The 18,004-nt window shown below is 54.9% G+C and overlaps 1 protein-coding gene across 1 annotated transcript; it reads right to left on the bottom strand.

The window, feature by feature from the left end:
- Positions 1-1,810: 1,810 nt before the first annotated feature.
- On the bottom strand, positions 1,811-11,646 carry SFXN1 (sideroflexin 1). Its single transcript, XM_090288598.1, has 10 exons — positions 11,474-11,646; positions 9,965-10,135; positions 9,184-9,282; positions 8,029-8,104; positions 7,362-7,447; positions 6,305-6,432; positions 5,702-5,751; positions 3,237-3,286; positions 2,802-2,849; positions 1,811-1,923 (listed from the first exon to the last, which is right to left on the bottom strand). Exons 1-10 carry the CDS (start codon positions 11,635-11,637, stop codon positions 1,827-1,829), a joined length of 969 nt encoding a protein of 322 aa, XP_090144724.1. The 5' UTR covers positions 11,638-11,646; the 3' UTR covers positions 1,811-1,826.
- Between the last annotated feature and the right edge of the window lie 6,358 nt (positions 11,647-18,004).

Genomic DNA, 18,004 nt, shown 5'->3' with positions numbered 1-18,004 from the left:
CCGGGGCCCTTCTCTGGGGCGTGTGAGCAGAGCTCTGAGTAGCCACGTGCCCTTACAAGCTTATTGCACCTCGTGTGAACTTTTCTCCAGGAAAGGTAGCTCTAAGGTGTCGGCAAAGATCTCCAGTCCTGGTTCATTTGTTCATTTTTATAAACCATGATTAAACTGGACAGTAAACGTCTCTCGGTAAAAGCATCAAGAGCCGGGAACTTCTGTAAGTCATGTTTAAAAGGACACGGCTCCGTGTTTGTTATCCCTGTTACAGCAGTGCTGTGGCCACACCTTCCCTGGTGTTTACAAATTTTAGTCCATCACCCTTTGCCCAGTGATTAATTTCTCAGCGAAGGTGAAGACTCTGAAATGGAGCTATCAGTGGACCTGGGGCGAGAATTGTGCGATTCGCTGGGGCCCGTGGGATGGGCCTCTGTCCAGCACTCTGGTTTCTTGGGAAAAGCACCTTTGAAGCACTTTGTGGAGATCTGCCTGGGGTTTCAGGCTCTTAACCCTTTTTAAAGAGGAGCGTCCAAGGCCAGGGTGTGTCAGGGGAGCCATTCCAGCATTTGGGGGCACAGAGGAGGGACTCAGAACGGCCCGGGGCTTTGGACCCATCCATCCTTTCAGATGAGAGGGAAACAGAGACACGTGGCTGTTTTCTCTTTATGGGGAGATTCTGTCTGCTCCCATTGTCAGGAGATTCTGCCAAGGCTAGTTTTCACACCATTTTCACATACACACCTCTGAATTACAGTGGAACTGAACAGTCTACACGCAGCGGGACACCTTGCCTACACACTTGCAACATAATCTGTTACATGAAGTGTATTAAATATAAAACTACTACAGATGATGTAAACAGTGGTTCGTGGATTACTGATTTTCAGACAGGGCGGAATGTAATACACAACCTTCAAGTAAAATTCACTTAGTCACTGATTTACGTCCATATTATTTCTGTATATTCCCGAAAGCCAAACAGATCTAGGAGGACGCAGGGGCTGGAACTGCGCCGTCATGTCTAAAAACTACTGGACAAACCAGATTCAGCCCAGACGTACTGCACCGGCACTGAATACATGTCCTAACCTCGACATCGGTGCATTTCAGCTATTTGACTATTTGATGTAAATTACTGAATACCAAGTCAAGAAGTATAACGTTTTCATACGACTGTAAAACAGAATATATTTCAGAATCAGACGGAGAAATGCACTGGCAACGACCGCACACAGGTCTTGGCAGCAGGGACGGCCCGCCACGCTCGCCTGTTCCCATGACCTCCAGGAGGTACATGAAGGAATTTTTACCCCTCACATCACCACAACTCACCATATACTTTGCGGTGTCCACCGCCCCAACCGGAGGAAAATGGCCCTTAATGTTTACCCGTCACTTTTTATTGTTTAGCCTCAGAGCTTTTGTATTTTCCCAAACTGCTACCCAGACGGACTTGATCTGAAACAGAAGTGCAGTAAGAATTCCCTGTTTTACCCAGACTTCCTCTCACTGACGAAGACTCCATTTCTTGAGCGTGCACTGAACATCTACCCTATGCGTGGCAATACTCGTTAGAACTCTAGGTGAGGGCTGGGATGCTGTCTTTGGGGAGGCCCTGTCTGTCGCTCACCCCATGGAGCAGCAGGCCGACAGCGTGGGGCGCTCGGCCCGCCCCCGCCGCTGTGCCCTCTGTGCCAGCCCAGCTCTAAAGGCTAATGTGGGTCTTCACGAGGTTGGAGTGCCCGGGAGAAGCGAGGTGGAGCCAGACTTCCTCTCCAGGCCAGGCCGGGTCTGCGGTGGGCGGGGCTGTGGCGGGGGTGCCCCTCCCGACCTCACAGGCCCTTGTTGAAGTACACACGTCGTAACTCAGGGTGAGCCTCTTGGATCTTGGCTTGCAGCTCAGCCTCCAAGCTTGCCACAGACATGGAACTGGGGTAACGGAGAAAGGACAGTCACCGCATGGGCGGAGGTAAAAGGTCCTGCTGTCCCCAAGGGGGTCTGGGCCAGCCACACCAAGGCGGGGTCGCGGACAGCAGAGGATGCCCAGGTGAAGGGTGGCGTTCTCTGCCAGGGAGAGGGGCCCGGCAAAGCTCGTTCTAGAACCGAGCGCGTCCTCCAAAGCCTGCTCCAGAGGCCTAGCACATACGGACCCTGTGCTTGGGACCCGCCGGCCCAACTGGGGCATCGCCAGGGCAGGAGCCTGGCCACACGTACACAAAGTCCAACAACAAAATGCTGCTGCTCTGATCAGGAGGCGGCTGAAGACCTGGATTTATACGGAGCCGATCTAATGCCCACCAATCCAGGTCTCGCGTCAGGAGCAGGACGCGAGGGCAGCTTGGGAGGAAAGTGCACAAGAAGGCTTCTAAGGCAAAACATCAGGTAGGAAAAGGGAGGCAAGCAGACCCACCACCAGAGCTAAGTGCGTGTGACCGCTGTCCCTGGGGGTGGGACTTCAGTCCCCCCAGGTCTGTATTACAGATGCGCGTGCCAGCAGACTGGATGCTGGCGAACCGTATTTAAAGATTTATAAGAGGAAATTTGCACCAGCGTTAACCTGAGTCTTACAAAAGAAAGAGCATTTTCAAATGGAGCGGGAGCAGGCAGACGGGGCCGGGCACAGGGAGTTTTGAAACGAAACAGACGCGCGTTTGGTTTCTGCCTCCAGAGCGGTTCCTGTTGGAGACCTGGGCTTCCCTCCCCCGCCTGGCCCTCGACTTCGCCCCCAATGAAATGGAGTAACAGCCCCTGCGTCTCTTCAACTGGAGTAAAACGCATGAGGGTTCCCAAGAATCACAGATACCTACCTTTTCTGAGGAAAGAGCGCACAGCACAGAGGTGTGGCGAACACCAGACTTAAAAACAGAAACAAAAACAAATCAGAGCCTTAGTTTCTGGGTTCCTTTTCCCACAATCCCCTTCTCTGTTCTTGAGCCCCGGACTGCCTCACAAAAGCGGTTCTGTGTGTATCGTTTTATTATACCAAGAGCTGCCGGAATCGTTTTTAAAAAGAGAGCTAACAAGAGTTTTAAAAAGAACGGTGCAAAGAGCCCAAACACTGTAGGTTTCCCTCAAGACAGTCCCCTTCTAGCTAACTATTGGGACCACGGGTCCCAGGTGTTCTGGGAGGGTCTCGTTTGCAAAACCGGGTCCCGTATCACCTGCCCCACCCCTCCCCTTTCATGGGCTGCACCGCTGTCTTTAAACAACACAATGAATGACATCAAAGGGACCCCACTCACCAGAGGCCGACCAATCCAACCTGAACGGGCGCGCTCATCCACGGGAACCGCTGCGTTGAGAAGAAAGCGACTGTGAATACCTTCATACAGGCCCTTAGGGACCGTTTCGTCTGCCGATTAACTGAAAGGAACCTCTCCGCATTGCAAGACCGGAGTGGGGTGTCATTAGTGAAATCGGGGAGACACGGCACCAGGCACGCTAGTCCCGACCTCCCGCGCCCCGCCCCCCCGGCCTGTCAGTAAGCGCACGTGCAGGGACCACGGAACTTCTCGTGTGTTTCCCTTGCACCTGTGATCTGGAGGGTGCTGGGCAGGACACGGGAGGTGGGGAGGTGGCTGTTGTTCCGTTAGAACCGATCCTCTGGCCGGGGGGCCGTGCAGCCGGGTCCCACAGAAGCCAGCCCTCCCAGCTTGGGCGTCCCTGTCCGCGAATCAAGGGTCACCCCAGCTTCCGAAAAGCATGCGGGTGAAGAAGCGTCAGCGCACGAGCGTAAGCACCGAGGACGGTGCCTGGGACGGAGCAGAAGCCCCGCCAACACCTCCCCACCCCCCGCGTCTTTCCTTTCTTGCTTTCAGCTGCTATCAGTACGGTCGAAGCTACGGCTGGCAGAACACGTTTTTGCCTGTCCCTTGGTTGGTCTTTTGGAGACTAAGGACTGTTAGATTTTTAGTTTTCAAAAGGAAAAATGCACCCTATAAAGAGCTGGGAGCCCTACGGCCCCATAACTAAGGCCATGAGGACAGCTGCAAGCAGGCTGTGACAAGGTCGTCAGGATGTCAGCCAACTTAGTTAGGAGTCAGCCCCAGCTGTTAGAAGATGGGGATCCCAGAGAGCTCGTGTGCAAGGCGTACCCGGGTCCCCGAAGACTCCTCCGGTGACAGGGGGCATCACGCAGGTTAACGGGAGGGGAGAGAGGCGTGGACTAGAGAGGAAGGGAGAGAGGTCGTCAAGAGAAGACAGCCACAGAGTCCCGTCCCTCGGGGCAGCGAGAAAAGGAAATGCTGGATCTTAGGCCACGGGCACCGCCTGATGAAGGGTTTTCGTAAGGAGATGCTAAATCCTTGTCCTCGCACTTCCCGGAGGTGTGGCAGCTACGCTGGTCATGGACTCGGCGAGGGAAGGCAAGCTCAGGGCGGCGTGAGATGCCGCGGAGGGATGCACGTGGGCCCGGGCGAGCGAGTGGCAGCCGCCCGCTCACCTCCCGTGGGCTCTGGTCTGCAGTGCCCGGGGCTAAAAGGACGTGTACAGATGGAAGCCGGGGCTTTGGATGGCAAGGCTCTCAGTAACAAGGATCCTGGAAAATTCTGACTTAGCTCATGAAACTCAAACTGGGTGTCACCCCAGCTCCTGACGCCCTCTCCAGCGCCCGATCCTGCACGCTCATCCCCGCTTCTTACACAGGACTTCAGAGGGCTCTGGGGGGTGCAGTGTCCTGAGGCGGGGACCAGGGGTCTGTGGGTTTCTCCTGGGGACGCTCCAAGGAACGGAGGGACACTAGACAGCCACTCTGACACTATCACACATTCCACAGCAACACGTAAGGGTGGAGACATCGGTCAAACGAGGGGCTCGCTGTGACTGTCTCTGCAAAGCATGATTTCTTCGCTAGTTTTTCTGAGGATGGAATTATGTTCAAAAGTGTTTGCCTTTGTTCTCCTTCTGGGCCCGCGGGGAGTATACAGGCCAATGGACGCAGCTCTTGGGTATTCAGAATTCTCCCAGTCACTGAAACCGTGCAGGAAGTACCTGGTCTGTGAATCGTGACCCTTGTTCAAATGTCCCTGTGATGCTGTGATCACAGTTCTGTTTCTAAGACCCCCAGTCATTCACCCAGCACTCTTGCTCCTCTAGGGAGGAGCCCGGCCCCTTCCCGCAGGCAGGGCTGACAGGGCCACTTTCCCGACAGCACGAACCGAGCGGGTCACCCTGTCCTGCAGCCACCGGCTCGCTGTAAGGGCTGGAGAACGGAAGTGTCATGTCATGGAAGCTACAGGAGGCATGCACGGACACTTCCTGGTGACAGCTTCATTCTGTAAAGTGTTCAGACCCTGCGGGGAGGCGCTGGATAGATGAACAAATGACTGGGTGTGACCTCCAAAGAGAAATGGCCTGGACCCTACACTCACGGTTCCATGCAGCTACCTCCAAGTTATTCTTTTCATTTCCGAGAGTGTGGATAATGTCATGATACCAAACGCACACCCTCTCGTCATTCTTAAGTAGCTCAGGCAAAGTGTAAAAGCTCTCGAGAGATGTGGGCAGCCGCTTTCACTTACAAGGGTTGCTCCCAATACCTGAGACGAGAAATAAAATGTTCCTGGCAACCCCTTTTCACTCCGGGAAGTGGCCGAGTGCCCCTGGCCTTCAAGTTCTTTCCTTGTGATTAGGTAGGAAATACTCTGTACGGTTCGAAGCCTGAAAGGCGCTGAGAAGACGGACGAGGACGAGTAGGCCCAGGGCTTACCTTTAGGAAGGCTTTCTTTTCCAAGGTGTTCATGATAAACGGAGGGATGGCTGGAAGGGACGAGAGACCCACTTAAGTCCTTATTTCATGTCTGTTGGCAGCTTGCATTTCCCCCCAACAACTTGACAAAAAGCTTATATTATTGTTCCGCTCTTTTCACACTGGCAGGGTAATTCTTTGAAATACTTTAGGACTGGGGGGAAAATCTGCTGTTCTCATTCTCTAGATTTTTGAAAAATAATGTAACGCTCTCTTCCAGCCAGAAAGGCCGATAACCTGGAGAATTCTGCATCTAACATTAACTATGAACGGCGCCAATACCAGGGACATTTGCCTCCTGAACTAGGAAAGCAAACGCAGTCCCCGCCGCGGGCAGGGGCGGGGGCCGCCACGCGGAGTGGAGATTACAGACTGCTGCCTCGCGTCCGGCAGACCCCTTGCCACCTGGGTGATCCCGGAAAGGTGACCTCCCTTCTCTGGGCCTCAGCTTCTGTTTTGTTTTTAGTGGATAAAGGAGCCCGTCCGCCCAGGGCAGGGATTTTCCTGGCTCACTGGCGCACACGCACTGTTCCGCCTGGACTCGCGGACGGTGGGGGTACTGACCCATGCCGGGGGCGGCCATGAGGATCCTGGAGACGACCACCTGGGCGATGGCTTGCTTCGCGGCGTGCGCAGACTCACCCAGGCGGGTCCCCTCCTCGTCGGTGACGGGAATGCCGACTTTGAGTTCCCTGCAGAGCACACACATGCCCACAGGTTCACAGAGGCCTCCGTGACACAGAGAGCTCAGTCCCCACTGACCCCATCACCCACTCCAGGGCCACGGTGGGCACGAACAAATCTCTCTGCATACCATGAGCAAGTGCAATCCTCACGTGATAGGCACGGAAGTAAATGACACGGTAACTTTGTAAAATAAAAAGGGGGGGAGGGTAGTAGCAACTGTAATAAAAATATGACTCGGGGTGACGGTGCTCACTTAAGAGTAAGGGTAACCTTTATGCTCTGGTACGAGTCTGAGTGAGTTTCCAAATGAGAGGAAGATCTAAGATACAGCTGTACTAGGCGGTGACCCAGGAGTGTCACGGGAGGTGGCACTATGGGGTATTTGTGACAAATCAACCGTTCCTTAGGCTTTCATGACGGCTGTGGTCACCCCGTTTCTCATTATCCACTCCAAAGGGCTTTTTCTTGTTCTTCCCCATTAATTTTTGCCCGTTCTAAAAAAATACTTCCAAAGATGTAGATCAATATTATTTAAATTCCAAATGAAAATTCAGGGGGAGGGGGGTGTGGAAGAACCTATTTTAAGAGAAAAAATTTTCTGTGTATAACTCTTCTCTGCCCGGACCTGACACACCTAAGTCAAAGTCTGGGACAGAGTCTTGTAACCTTTTTATTGGACGGAAGCAGAACGCGGATTCCCGCCGCCCGTGCTCCGCCCGCCCCGGGAATGGGCATCTCAGCGCCGACGCGTGTTTGATCAGCGGATCCGTCCTCACCCCCAACCCCGGCTTATTTTGACGCAAATCCCCAATCTCATATCATTTTGTCTGTAAACGTGAAAATCATTTTTTAGAGCGTCCACAAAGCCGGTTCTTACAGAAGCCCCGTGACGGCTGTCAGGCCCCAGCCCCGGGCAGACGCGCGTGGGACTCACCTCTGCCGCATGAGCGGGATGTTGATGCAGTTGGCGGCGGCCACGGCGGCGAAGGGCACGAAACGGCCCACGAGCGGCGACACGCGCTGCAGGGGCGAGAGGGCCGAGGGTTACCCCGCTGCGCCTGGGTCCCGAACGGCCACACTGACGCTGCTGGGAAACCGCGGAAAGCGCAGGGTCCTCTCTGTGGAGACACTCAGGCCAAGACGCCTTCCACGACCCACTGCCTCGCGGTCTTTCTCTGTCTCCAGCTGGGCTTTGAGACTTGTAAGGCGTTTTGGCAGCTTCGTGTGGTTGAGGGAGAAGAGCTTTGGGTCCCCAAGTCTTGAGGTCAGGTGCTGGCTTGTCCCCCCTCTTCGGAGGTGAGGCCGCAGGCCCGCTGCCCACACACGGCCTCTGGTGGGGGCCGGCGGCTGTGGTGGGGGAGCACTGAGTGCTTCACTGAGCGTGAAACACAGTGCCAGGCACAGACTGGGGTCTTGGCTGTGGGTGCCCCCCTGCCCCCCAAGCTTAACGGAAGATATAATTAAGATACACAGTCAGAGAGAATGACGATCATAAGGAAGTCCTAGGACCTGCACTACTTTGGGAAATAACAGAGTGACTCAGAGCCGGGCAGGCAGGAGCCGACTACGAAGCTTTCCCGTGGGAAGGAAAAGCCACGCACCTTGGTCAGCGCGTTGAGTCCCAGCGCCGTCACCACGGCGCCAGTGGTGGCTGACACGTACGCCGTCCCCAGTTCACTGAAAGACAAAGGACGGCACACGAATCACAGGTGTATGTCAGGAAACGCTGGTGTTTGTTTTTTGTTTTAAGAAATGATGGAAAATGTGAAAGGGCATGATTAAGAACGGTCACTCTACAGGCGGAGCAGCCAGGGAAAGGGCACGCAGACCCGCGTCAACAACGGGGCCCTGCACACGGAGCCGAACATGCCCCCAGTCACAGAGCGTGGGGGCTGGGTCGCGTGGGTCGGGAGGGCGGGGCTCTGAGTGTGCGGGAAGCAATGGGCGGGGGGAGGGGCCTCCTGGCCTCAGTGCGTGTGGCACATTCGTTTAAATTAAGAACAAACTTTTCAAAATATTAACATCATGCTGAAACTACAAATGCAGTGCTGTTCTTCTTAAAACGATAACTGATTTGTAAAAATGCAAAACGTCTCATCCTTGGAATACAAGGAAGCCCCCGCAATTCTCTCCTATTCAGAGATACCCTTCAGTGCCAGGACGGGGTGCCAGGCAGGGGGCACAGACCCGCAGCTTGCGGAGCGCATGTCCTGTGTGACGTGTGACGACAGCTGGGGGCTGCAGACCGTCAGAAGCAGCGTAAAGCGATAAAATGCTGACGTGTTAGCTAGACGAGGTATGCAAAAAGTTTTGGTTAACTCTTTACTTCGGCCCGTCTCAAACTTTTTTTTCCAGGAGGCAGAATTTTAAACCCTTTCCCTGTGGCTCCATCGATGACTGGTTTTTAAGACAAACCCAGTACGGAAGCCCCGGGACCTTGGCAGAGGTCACACTGTGGACGCCACTGCTCCTGACGTCGGTGTCTGTCCGCTCGCCCAGGGCAGGTGGCGGTGCAGCGTGTCCCTCACGACGGGCCCGCCCTGAGCTGCTGCTGCGTGTCCGGGTGGGGGGGGGGTGACCCCAGCAGGCGAAGGCCTGCCTGCCTACCAGCGCCACTAACGGCAGGAGGAATGTCTGAGACGTCCGTCTGGACAAAAGTCGTCTTGACAGAAGGGGGGAGGAAGGACCACTGCTGAACCGTATGCCCCACATGCGTCCCCGCCCCATCAGAGGGTCGCTGCAGGGCGCGGCCTTACCTGACGGAGAGGGCCGCGTCACCGCTCCTGTTCGTGTAGTTGACCACAGCATTGAAGGACTGGTTGACCCACTGCCAGAAGAGCACCGCCGGCGTCGTCCTGAAACAGAGCCAGCCGTCACATTGCCACCACGGCCTGTGACCGAGTCGCTGTGCAGGACGGGAAACGGGGACCCCGGCAACCAGAGTGGAGGGGCCGGGAGAACGCTGGGACAGAGGCTCAGGACCTGGGGGCGGGGCTGGTCTTTAGGGTCCCTGCTTCTCAGCTCCCTCATTCATTCGACACAAGTGACACTGAGCTCAGAGGGCCATGGTGAGGACGGAGTCTCCTTCCTGATCCTTTAGCTGACATTTGTAGAGAGCCTGGCACAGAGCAAGCACCCGGGAGAGGCCAGGTCCCTTTTCTTGGGAGAAAAAGAAGCCATTTGCAGGCCAAGCAGTCCTGATCTCTCCTAACTGCGCCTCCACGCCCGTCCACACACACCCGCGCCTGTATCACACGGGCGGATGAAGAAGGGGATCTGTGTGCACACTCTTGTCTTCGCTGTCCATCTCGTTTCCTTTGGGTCTAAGCTCTAGGGAAAGAAGCTCAACCTCCTTCTGAACAACAAAGAGAAAACTACGCAGTGGGGGCAAAGGTACGCCGGACCCCGAAGGTGCATCGACACAGAGTGGGACTCAGCACGAAATCATGGTTACTGCGAGGACGTGATTCACATACAAAAGTCCCCTGTAAGCCTGTGTAATACAGGACGAACCGCGGCTGCCTTCCCACAGCTTACCTGTAAAACGTCATCATGCAGCCCGTGATGGTCATGTTCATGGGGACCTGCGCTGACATCCGTCCTATCACAACCATCTTCTCGCCGGTGTCGGGATGAAAGGCCGAGTCGTAGACGTACTTGGCCCGCCACAGTTCGTTTTCTGTGAGACCTGGAGGAACAATTCCTTGTCTGGGAAAACAACAAATCACACAACCATTGCTCGCTTCACGCACCTCACTGGGGCCTGGAGAGAGGCAGTGGGGAGGCTCCCGCGCCCACACCCACTAAACAATGTGCCTGGAAGGCCTGACTCGGACTTAGTGAGACTTTAATAACACAAAGGACGATAAACACTTCAAATGAACATTTCAAACCCGCATATCTCAAATGATCTATAATTTGGAAAAACCAAAACATACCTTATATAACAGGGAAGTAGCAAACTTCAAAATATTCTGTTTTAAATGACATATTTTAAACTACAGTGGTCCCTCTCTATATCGCGGTTCACTGTATCGCAGGATTTTAAAAATATTATATTATTTATATAATATAAATAATATAGCGGATTTTTCGCTATATGGTGGGATTTTGCAGAACTGTATGCGTATGTTGTTAAAGTGACGTAGGTTTCAGAGTGTAGAATATGTTTAAGAACGTAAGTAGTGTTTATAAAAGTGTGGAAAAGTTATTAAGGGAGTGGGAAAGGTTAATACGGGACTGGGAACAGTTTATAAGTGTGTGGGAACGGTTTACAAAGCCTTAAAATATATATAAATACTAAAGTAAATGTAAGGTTCCTACTTCGTGGATTTTTACCTGTCGCAGGGGCGGGTCTAGAACGTAATACCGGTGGTAAATGAGGGAATACTGTATGTTTTGAATTTTGCGAACTCTAAAATATTTTTAACCAATTGGACAAAAGCTGTGGCAATCAAGAATATGAACTCATTTGTACGAGTTCATTTTTAGGGCAATAGTTTGAAAACCTAGAGGAAAAAGGCGCACTGCCTTGGAGGATTGCGCTTCCCGTTCCTCACGCCCAGCTTTCGGCGCTGACGGAGGGCATCCCCACCTGCAAAGCCCGCCACGCCGAAGCTCCCCCCACGCGGCATTTATTCGCCGGGGCTTTATCTGCAAAGCGACCAGTCCCCCCGCCCCCCCCCCCCGATTCTTGGCAGTTTGCCTTTTGCATGAGGCTGTCTGCATCTGAACCTGGACAGGTGCCTGAGTGGCTGCAGGTGCAGGTGGGGATGCCCAGGCGAGAAGGGGCAGGTGCTGTGGGACGGGGGCCTCCCAGGTCAGTACCGATGCCCTGGAGGGAGGGCTGTCTTATTTTCAGGGTGACCCCTGGACGTCTGTGTTAAGGGTCAGCCACGGGGGATAAAATGTCTTATTTATTTATTTAGTAAAAAGGATTCCATTGCGAAAAATAAAACTTCACTTGCTGAGTGAAGGTTTAAAGACGAGAGGCTAATGCAATGACCTACTGACACGTTCAGCCAGAAGCAGCGTGGCCGGCCTTACCCGTAATCGCGCACGATTTTCCTGGCGTTCTCTAGCTGTTCGTTGGTGAGCAGGATATTCCTGGGGTCCGTTACCGTGAAGAAATGGTTGGCTCGTCCCATGAAAGTGCTCTGGTCCCATCGCGGCTCTTTGATGTTGATGTTGGGTGGGAGTTCTCCAGACATGGTCCTGGCCTGGGGAGGGTCGGAAAGACAAGTCCCGGTCAGACCTACAACGTCGATACGCATTTAGGAACTTCAGCGTCTCGCTGGTCTTCAGGTAAAGATGCCTGTATATTCCTCCTTCCAAAAATAATTTTACTATTAATGGGAGAAAGATAGGCTAAATCCACAGCTAACTCCATAAATCTCAACCAAATTTTAATAATTTCCCACTTATGTCTTTTTATAAGTCCACGGTATATCATTCCTTACTTTTGGAACCCTAAAACTACTCTAGAGAAACCAGAAATAGAAAAAGCTAAAAAATAATATCCACAGGAACATGGTCTCCTGTTGGAAACCCCTTTTCTGGGTGAAATAATCAACACGAAACTTGTCCTGCCTCCCGGTCTATCTCGTTTCTACCAGGAGGCGAGACTCAGTGACCGTCCCCGGAGGGAGTGACGTCCCGGGAGCGAGCAAAGATCAGGCCCCTTTTTAGAGAACGCGCCACAGCTCCCAGGGACAGGCTGCCCAGGACACCAGAGAACGGGTGTGAGAACGAGCCCACGGGGCTTACGGCACCCGAAGCAGGTGCAGGGACACCTCGGGGACAATCGGGAGACGTCCTCTTCGCCACGTTTCCCTGAGGCCACCGAGACAGCTCCCGACACGCAGAGAGGCCGTGAGAGACGCCAGAGGGTGGACTAAGTGAGGAGCCACCGCAGGGGAAGCTACCGACCCGTGGTACCCGCCGGTTCAGTATCTGCAGGTGGGCACCAGCAGAAGGTTATGCTTGGCACACCTTCCGGGCAGGTTCTGATTTTTCACCAGGTTCAGTTTTCACGCTCTGAAGAAATGAGGGTGTCGAGGAGCAAAAGAGGCTGTAAGATTCCAGAACAGAGACGTGAGCGAGAAATGCCCGGTGAGAGGGGGTCTCCTTGACGCTGAGATACAGGCAAACCTCGTTGTACTGCGCCCGATTATGGTGCCTCAGAGAGAGTGAGTTTTTTACAAACTGAAGGCCAGCGGCAACCCTGCCTCGGGCACGGGGACGGGCCCCGTTTTCCCAGCAGCAGCTGCTCGCCCTCAGTCTCTGCCACAGGCTGGTAATTCTCGCAACAGTGCAGGGGTTCTCACGACGATTATATACGTACGGCGCCCTGTGCTCAATGATCTTTGATGTTATTATTGCCATTGTTTTGGGGCACCGTGAACTGCACCCATCAAGGAGGGCAGACTTAAGGGATACATGTTGTGTGCGCTCCATTCCCACGCCTCTCCCGCTCTTCCCCGGGCCTCCCCGGTCCCCCAGACACAGCGGGAGGGTCATTAGGGCAGCAGGTGGCCTGCGATGGCCGCTAGGTGTTCAAGTGAGAGGAAGGATAAAAGGTCTCTCCCTTCAAATCAAAAGCTTCATTAAACTGTGGGGTTGTCCATGGAGCTGGGGCTTTTTCCAGGAACTCCTCTTGCCTTCCTCTCCGGTCAGATCCCACACAGTCACCCCGCAGCTCTGCAAGGGCGGGGCCACACTCCCAACCCCGACGGCCTCCCATCATACATCGGCCTTCCTGGCTGGTGAGCAGTCGGCTCCGACCAGTCAGTGGTGACCTGTTCCGTCTCTCAACGAGTCTCCCGAACCGGTCGGGGAGCTGGGCCTGAGTTCCCGGCCCGAGCAGCACCTCCCTAACGGTCCTCTCACTTGGGGCCCTTGGGTGGAGGCTGTGCCCTGGAGGCGCTGTATCTGAGTTCCCATCCCAGCTCCACCGCTGAGGGTCACCTTGTAGACATTACCCCATGGCTCCAGGCCCACGGACCTGTATCAGCAAAGCGAGAGGACTGCCTGGTAATGCCCACCAGCATGGAATAACCACATGTCCTAAGAGCTCGCCTTCCATCTTCCCATTGAAACCCCTAAAGGCTCGGCTCCCAGGGTGAAGAGCTAAGTTCTCTAGTGTGTGTTCGTGCTAAGGCATTGACCTCAGTTTTCTGGCTCCAGAATCCCTGCTCCCCCGAGAGGCAGTGGTGCCCAGAAAATCTCCCTGGACATCCTGATTCAAGAGCCTGGTGGGGCCTAGGAAGCTGAATTTTAGGAAGTACCATTGGTATCCTATGACTGGTCACGTTTGAGAAATACTGTGTTTGAGAGAATCTAAAAATTTTATAAATAGTAACCCAAGGCCCTCCCAGTTAAGGGAAAATTCTTAGTCTCCTGTGAGGACAATATACACACACAGGGGACCCCAGGGCCATCCACGCTGGCGGCCGGGCCTGCCCCTTTGGGGCGGTTCCCATTGAGGCGGCCCTGTCCTCTGTCCCGGTCCCCGAGGGCCCGCCCTGACCACCCACGGGATCAGAGCTGGACTTTCACCACAGCAGTCCGGACTGGTGTCCTGATTCTGTCCCCTCCTGTGTAGGCCTGTCACGGTGAGTCGCTTCCCGTCTCTGAGTCTCAGTTTTCTCACCTGGGAAGAGGTCAGCGTTGGCTCACAGAGTCGGTAGGACCAGCACGCTGGAACATACAACAGCGCTTTCTGGACCTTGATTAGCCACAAACTGCCGTCGGAGGCGGGGTCACTAACACGCCCGGTCCCCAGGAGGGGAGCCCCGTCTGCAGCGGCTGAAGTCCAGCCCACACAGGCAATGGCTGGGGGTGGGGTGGGGTCGGGGGGGGGCAGGAATGGAATGGAGCTTTGCTGCCTGAACCCGTCGAAAAGATGACCAGAAACATCTAAGCAACAGAACTCTCCCCTTAGATAAACTTCATTTCAGACTTGTAGCCACATGCCAGGAAACTGCCTCACTGTTGGAAAGAATTTTCCAAAATTTCACAGAAAATAAGTTAGCAGAGAATGTGCTTCATCAGGGACTTAGTGACAAAGACCTTGAACCCTGGCTAAAGATTAACAGTGACAATGAAGGATTAAATTGGAAAAGTGGTTAAAGCAAGGACAGTTTGAAAGAGCAAAGAAAGAGTCTGGCTGCCCTGGTTCATCTAGTGAGGGCCAGGCAGGGGCGGGACCCTGACTAAATCACCGGGGAGAGGATGTGACCAAGTGCCCCAATGTGCCAGGCCCCGGGCTTGCCATGCGTTATTAGGTTGCTAAGTCCTCATTTCAGCCCTTTACGAAAATGTCCCCTATTCTGTCAGAGAAACCAAGTTCCACGCCCCAGATAAGGAAGCCTGGACGTGGCTGTTCTGTCTGACTTCGTACCACGCCCCTGACCTTGGGGGGCCAGAGGCGATGTGTCTGCCCACAGTCAGGCTAGCTCAAGCAGTGAGCAACCTTCCTGATTTGTTTCCTTTCTGACGGCCATGGTCACACAGCAGATCAAGTTAGAGACCAAGAAGCTGAACCCTATGCAAAAAATTATATCCTTTCAAAGGGCATTTCCACTCAGCCATGGTTTTCTGCTGCACCCTCTCCTCTGTCCCAGGCCCAGGTCTGTAAGGGGAGGTGGGTCCTGTCTTGAATCAGGAAGATGTGGAGAAGTACCGTCTCCCTGCACGTCCTCCCGCCCCCGCCCCCGCCCCCCGCCCCCACTCTTCCATTCCCTTTAAAGCACGCAGGTAACAACACAGTCCTTGTTCGTATTGCAGCCCTCAGGATCAATTTTGGGTTTGGGTTTCTTAATATCTTAGGATGGGTGAAGTTCTTATTCATTAAAAAAAAAAATTCTATTGGCATCGGCTATAAAAATGATAAAATACTACCAGTCCGTAATCTCTCGGACACATGCAGCTGAGTATTTTACCCACACCAAGGAACCAGCTCACAAAGTATACACTCTGCCTATGAAAATATTTTACAAATTAATCACAGTGAACTAAAAGCTGAATAACTCTGAACTTCTTATCATGGAGTGTGGATTTGGTACACAGTCTAACTGAATTTTTCATTTCCTAGGCTAACTGGCGTAGTCAGTTTTTTTTTTTGTTTTTTTTTTAATGACTTACTGCTAATGATTTTTCGACCTTGAACCTGAGGTGAGAGGTGCCGTCGTGGCTACACCCCAGCTCCGGGCCTCTGACGCTGCTCCCTAGGAGGATGCAGACGGCACTTCGGCCTGAGGCCACCAGCAGGCAGAGGAGGCGGGTCTGCTCTGCAGGTCCCTGTGGCTCTGGGTGTCCTCCCGGCTTTCTTCACAGGAAGGGCGGATGTGGAAGGGTGTTCCTTCCCCGCAGACCCCTTTCCATCCCCGCCTTCCCATACACGGGTTGCAGGGCACTTGTACAGGATACGAATGCCCTAATTATTGGACCGATGGGGAGTTACAGCCAGTTCTGCTGAACAGGCTCCCCTCGGACAAGGGCAGCCACACGTGCATCCCTCTCCTGACAGCCCAGCAGCCCTAGACGCCTGCACCCTCCATCTAACCCTGAGTGCGTGCTTAGAGCAATTCCTCTGCGGGGCTGGCAGACCCTTCTCTCCAAGCACCGTCCTCTTTGCAAGCTGGACGCCTGCGGTCCCGCGGGGAGAAAGGACCTGCACTTCTTGGCGGGTCCCCCACTCACCCTCCCAGAGTTCCCTCTCACTTCATTAACCTTATATGTCGGGTCCGCACGCAGCACCGTGACAGCGGCAAAGCCCCCGTATTCACCTGCATCCCCCCCCCCCCCCCGCACCCATTACAATGCCTGCAGCATGGAAGAAGCTCAGTCAACTGGGGGTGGAAAAGGAGGAGAAGCTCTACAGGCACCCGAGTCAAAATCTAGGAGATGAGAAGAGAGGTTAGGACTGAAAACGACCAACAGAGTGCCCTGTGGGTCAGAAGGCAGTGGCCCCCAGAGTGGCAACGTCACCCGGAGCACTGCAGAGCTTGGCTTTCTCACTCAGGGGCTCACCCGTGTGGCGCGGGCAGGGCTGGGTGCAGAGGGCGAACAGGTGACAAAGGCAAGCCTGCCCCGATCACAAGGAGAGAATAAGGCCAGTCAGCCCAGTTCATTTCAACTGGTGACCAGTGTGTTAAAGGAAAAACACAGGGGTGCCTCTAACAGGGACATGGGCAGGAGGGGGGCAATTTCAGACAACTCAGCCAAGGGGAAGCACCTCTGAAGAAGTAACATGTAAGCTGACCCTCAGAGGGCCAGCTGTGTGACCTTGGGCAGATTACTCAAGCTCTCTGAGCCCAGTTTTCTCATCAGGATCAGGAAGGCAACGCAAGCATCTCCCAGGGCTGGAAGAATGTAAAAGTAAAGGAGGCTAAATCCACAGCACAACCTCGTAGATAAGGCGGTCCTAGTCATTCTGATAAGGTTAGAGACCTGTGACCGGAGGGAAGGATCAGGGGAGCACAGAAATGCAAAGTCCGCCCAGGACTATTGCCCATCTCTTCCCTTATGGATGGCCAGCGCTGCGCCTGGGCCTCGGTCACCTCTGACCCCAGAGCCCCGCCCGAAGCCAGGAGAAGCCAAGAACTAGGAGCACGAGGGGCGTGGGGGTCGGTGCCATCTGGTCGCCTAGCAATCGTGTGCGTGGTGGCCTGTCCCCGTGGCAGCCATCTTGGGTGTCCTCCCCGCAGCGAGTTCCGTCACGCTGCCGCCGGGGACAGCGTGGCAGGGGGCGCGCGTGGGTGAGCCCCCACTCACCAGGAGAGCTCAGGGGGAGCTCGGGCTGCTGGAGCGGGGAGCTGTCAGGCCGCCAATGGCAGGGACCTCTGGCCGGGGCAGTCCCGGCAGGGCGAGAGGGCTTGTCATCTGTGAGCCCGGGGTGTCCCTGCAGCCGGCACGCGGGCGCACGCCCCTGCCCGTGCCCCTCCGCCAGACCCCCTGTGCTCTTCCCACCGCGGTGGCCACGCCGCCACCCGCAACTCACCGCTCGCCCGGGCCGCTGCCGGCACCACTCGCAGGAACCTCGGCGCAGCCTCAGTCACCACCGGAAGCGCCGCTGCCGCCACCGCCGCCGAGGGAGAGCGCACCGCGCTGCCGAGAGCGCCCGGGAGCGCGTCCCCGCCCAGAGCCCGCCCGTCGGGCTGGGCCACGTGCGCGCGCGCAGCGGGAGCCCCAGACCCGCCCCCGAGTCCCTGCGCCCCGGCCCCAGGCGCGATCCCCGTGTCGCGCTTTGGCTTCTGGCCCCTCGCCGGGCCCCCTGTCTCCATCGTGACCTCCCAGGTTCATCCTCAGGGCGGTGCGGGGCTCTGCTCAGGCTAAAGCCGCGTTTTCTATTTTAGTTTCCCGAGGGACTACCCCTTCCTTAAATTTCTTTATTCCCGGGATCTTGCATGGAGGCAACACCCATTCATTCCCTCACCGCACCCCCCCTCCGTTTTTTTCATTTGAGCCGGTCTGCAGAAGTGAAACTGCCGAAAGATGCGAGGGGCAGAGCATCCCGATGGCGTCATTTCCGGCCCTGGGCTCAGCCAGTCCTGAAGCCAAACTGGCCTCCTGGGC

Source organism: Furipterus horrens, unplaced genomic scaffold (genome assembly GCF_987537825.1).
Source record: "Furipterus horrens unplaced genomic scaffold, mFurHor1.1.pri manual_scaffold_10, whole genome shotgun sequence".
Taxonomy (NCBI): Eukaryota; Metazoa; Chordata; class Mammalia; order Chiroptera; family Furipteridae; genus Furipterus; species Furipterus horrens.
The sequence above is the reverse complement of the archived record's forward strand: the minus strand, read 5'-3'. Positions and strand labels throughout refer to the sequence as shown.

Bases quoted from the DNA above. Each gene is read 5' to 3' on its own strand.
- SFXN1 (XM_090288598.1), bottom strand. From the start codon at position 11,637: ATGTCTGGAGAACTCCCACCCAACATCAACATCAAAGAGCCGCGATGG. The intron at 3,287-5,701 runs GTAAGCCCTGGG...TTCTCAACGCAG, and splicing joins AAAAGAAAGCCTTCCTAAAG to CGGTTCCCGTGGATGAGCGC. The intron at 1,924-2,801 runs GTAGGTATCTGT...CCGTTACCCCAG, and splicing joins GCGCTCTTTCCTCAGAAAAG to TTCCATGTCTGTGGCAAGCT.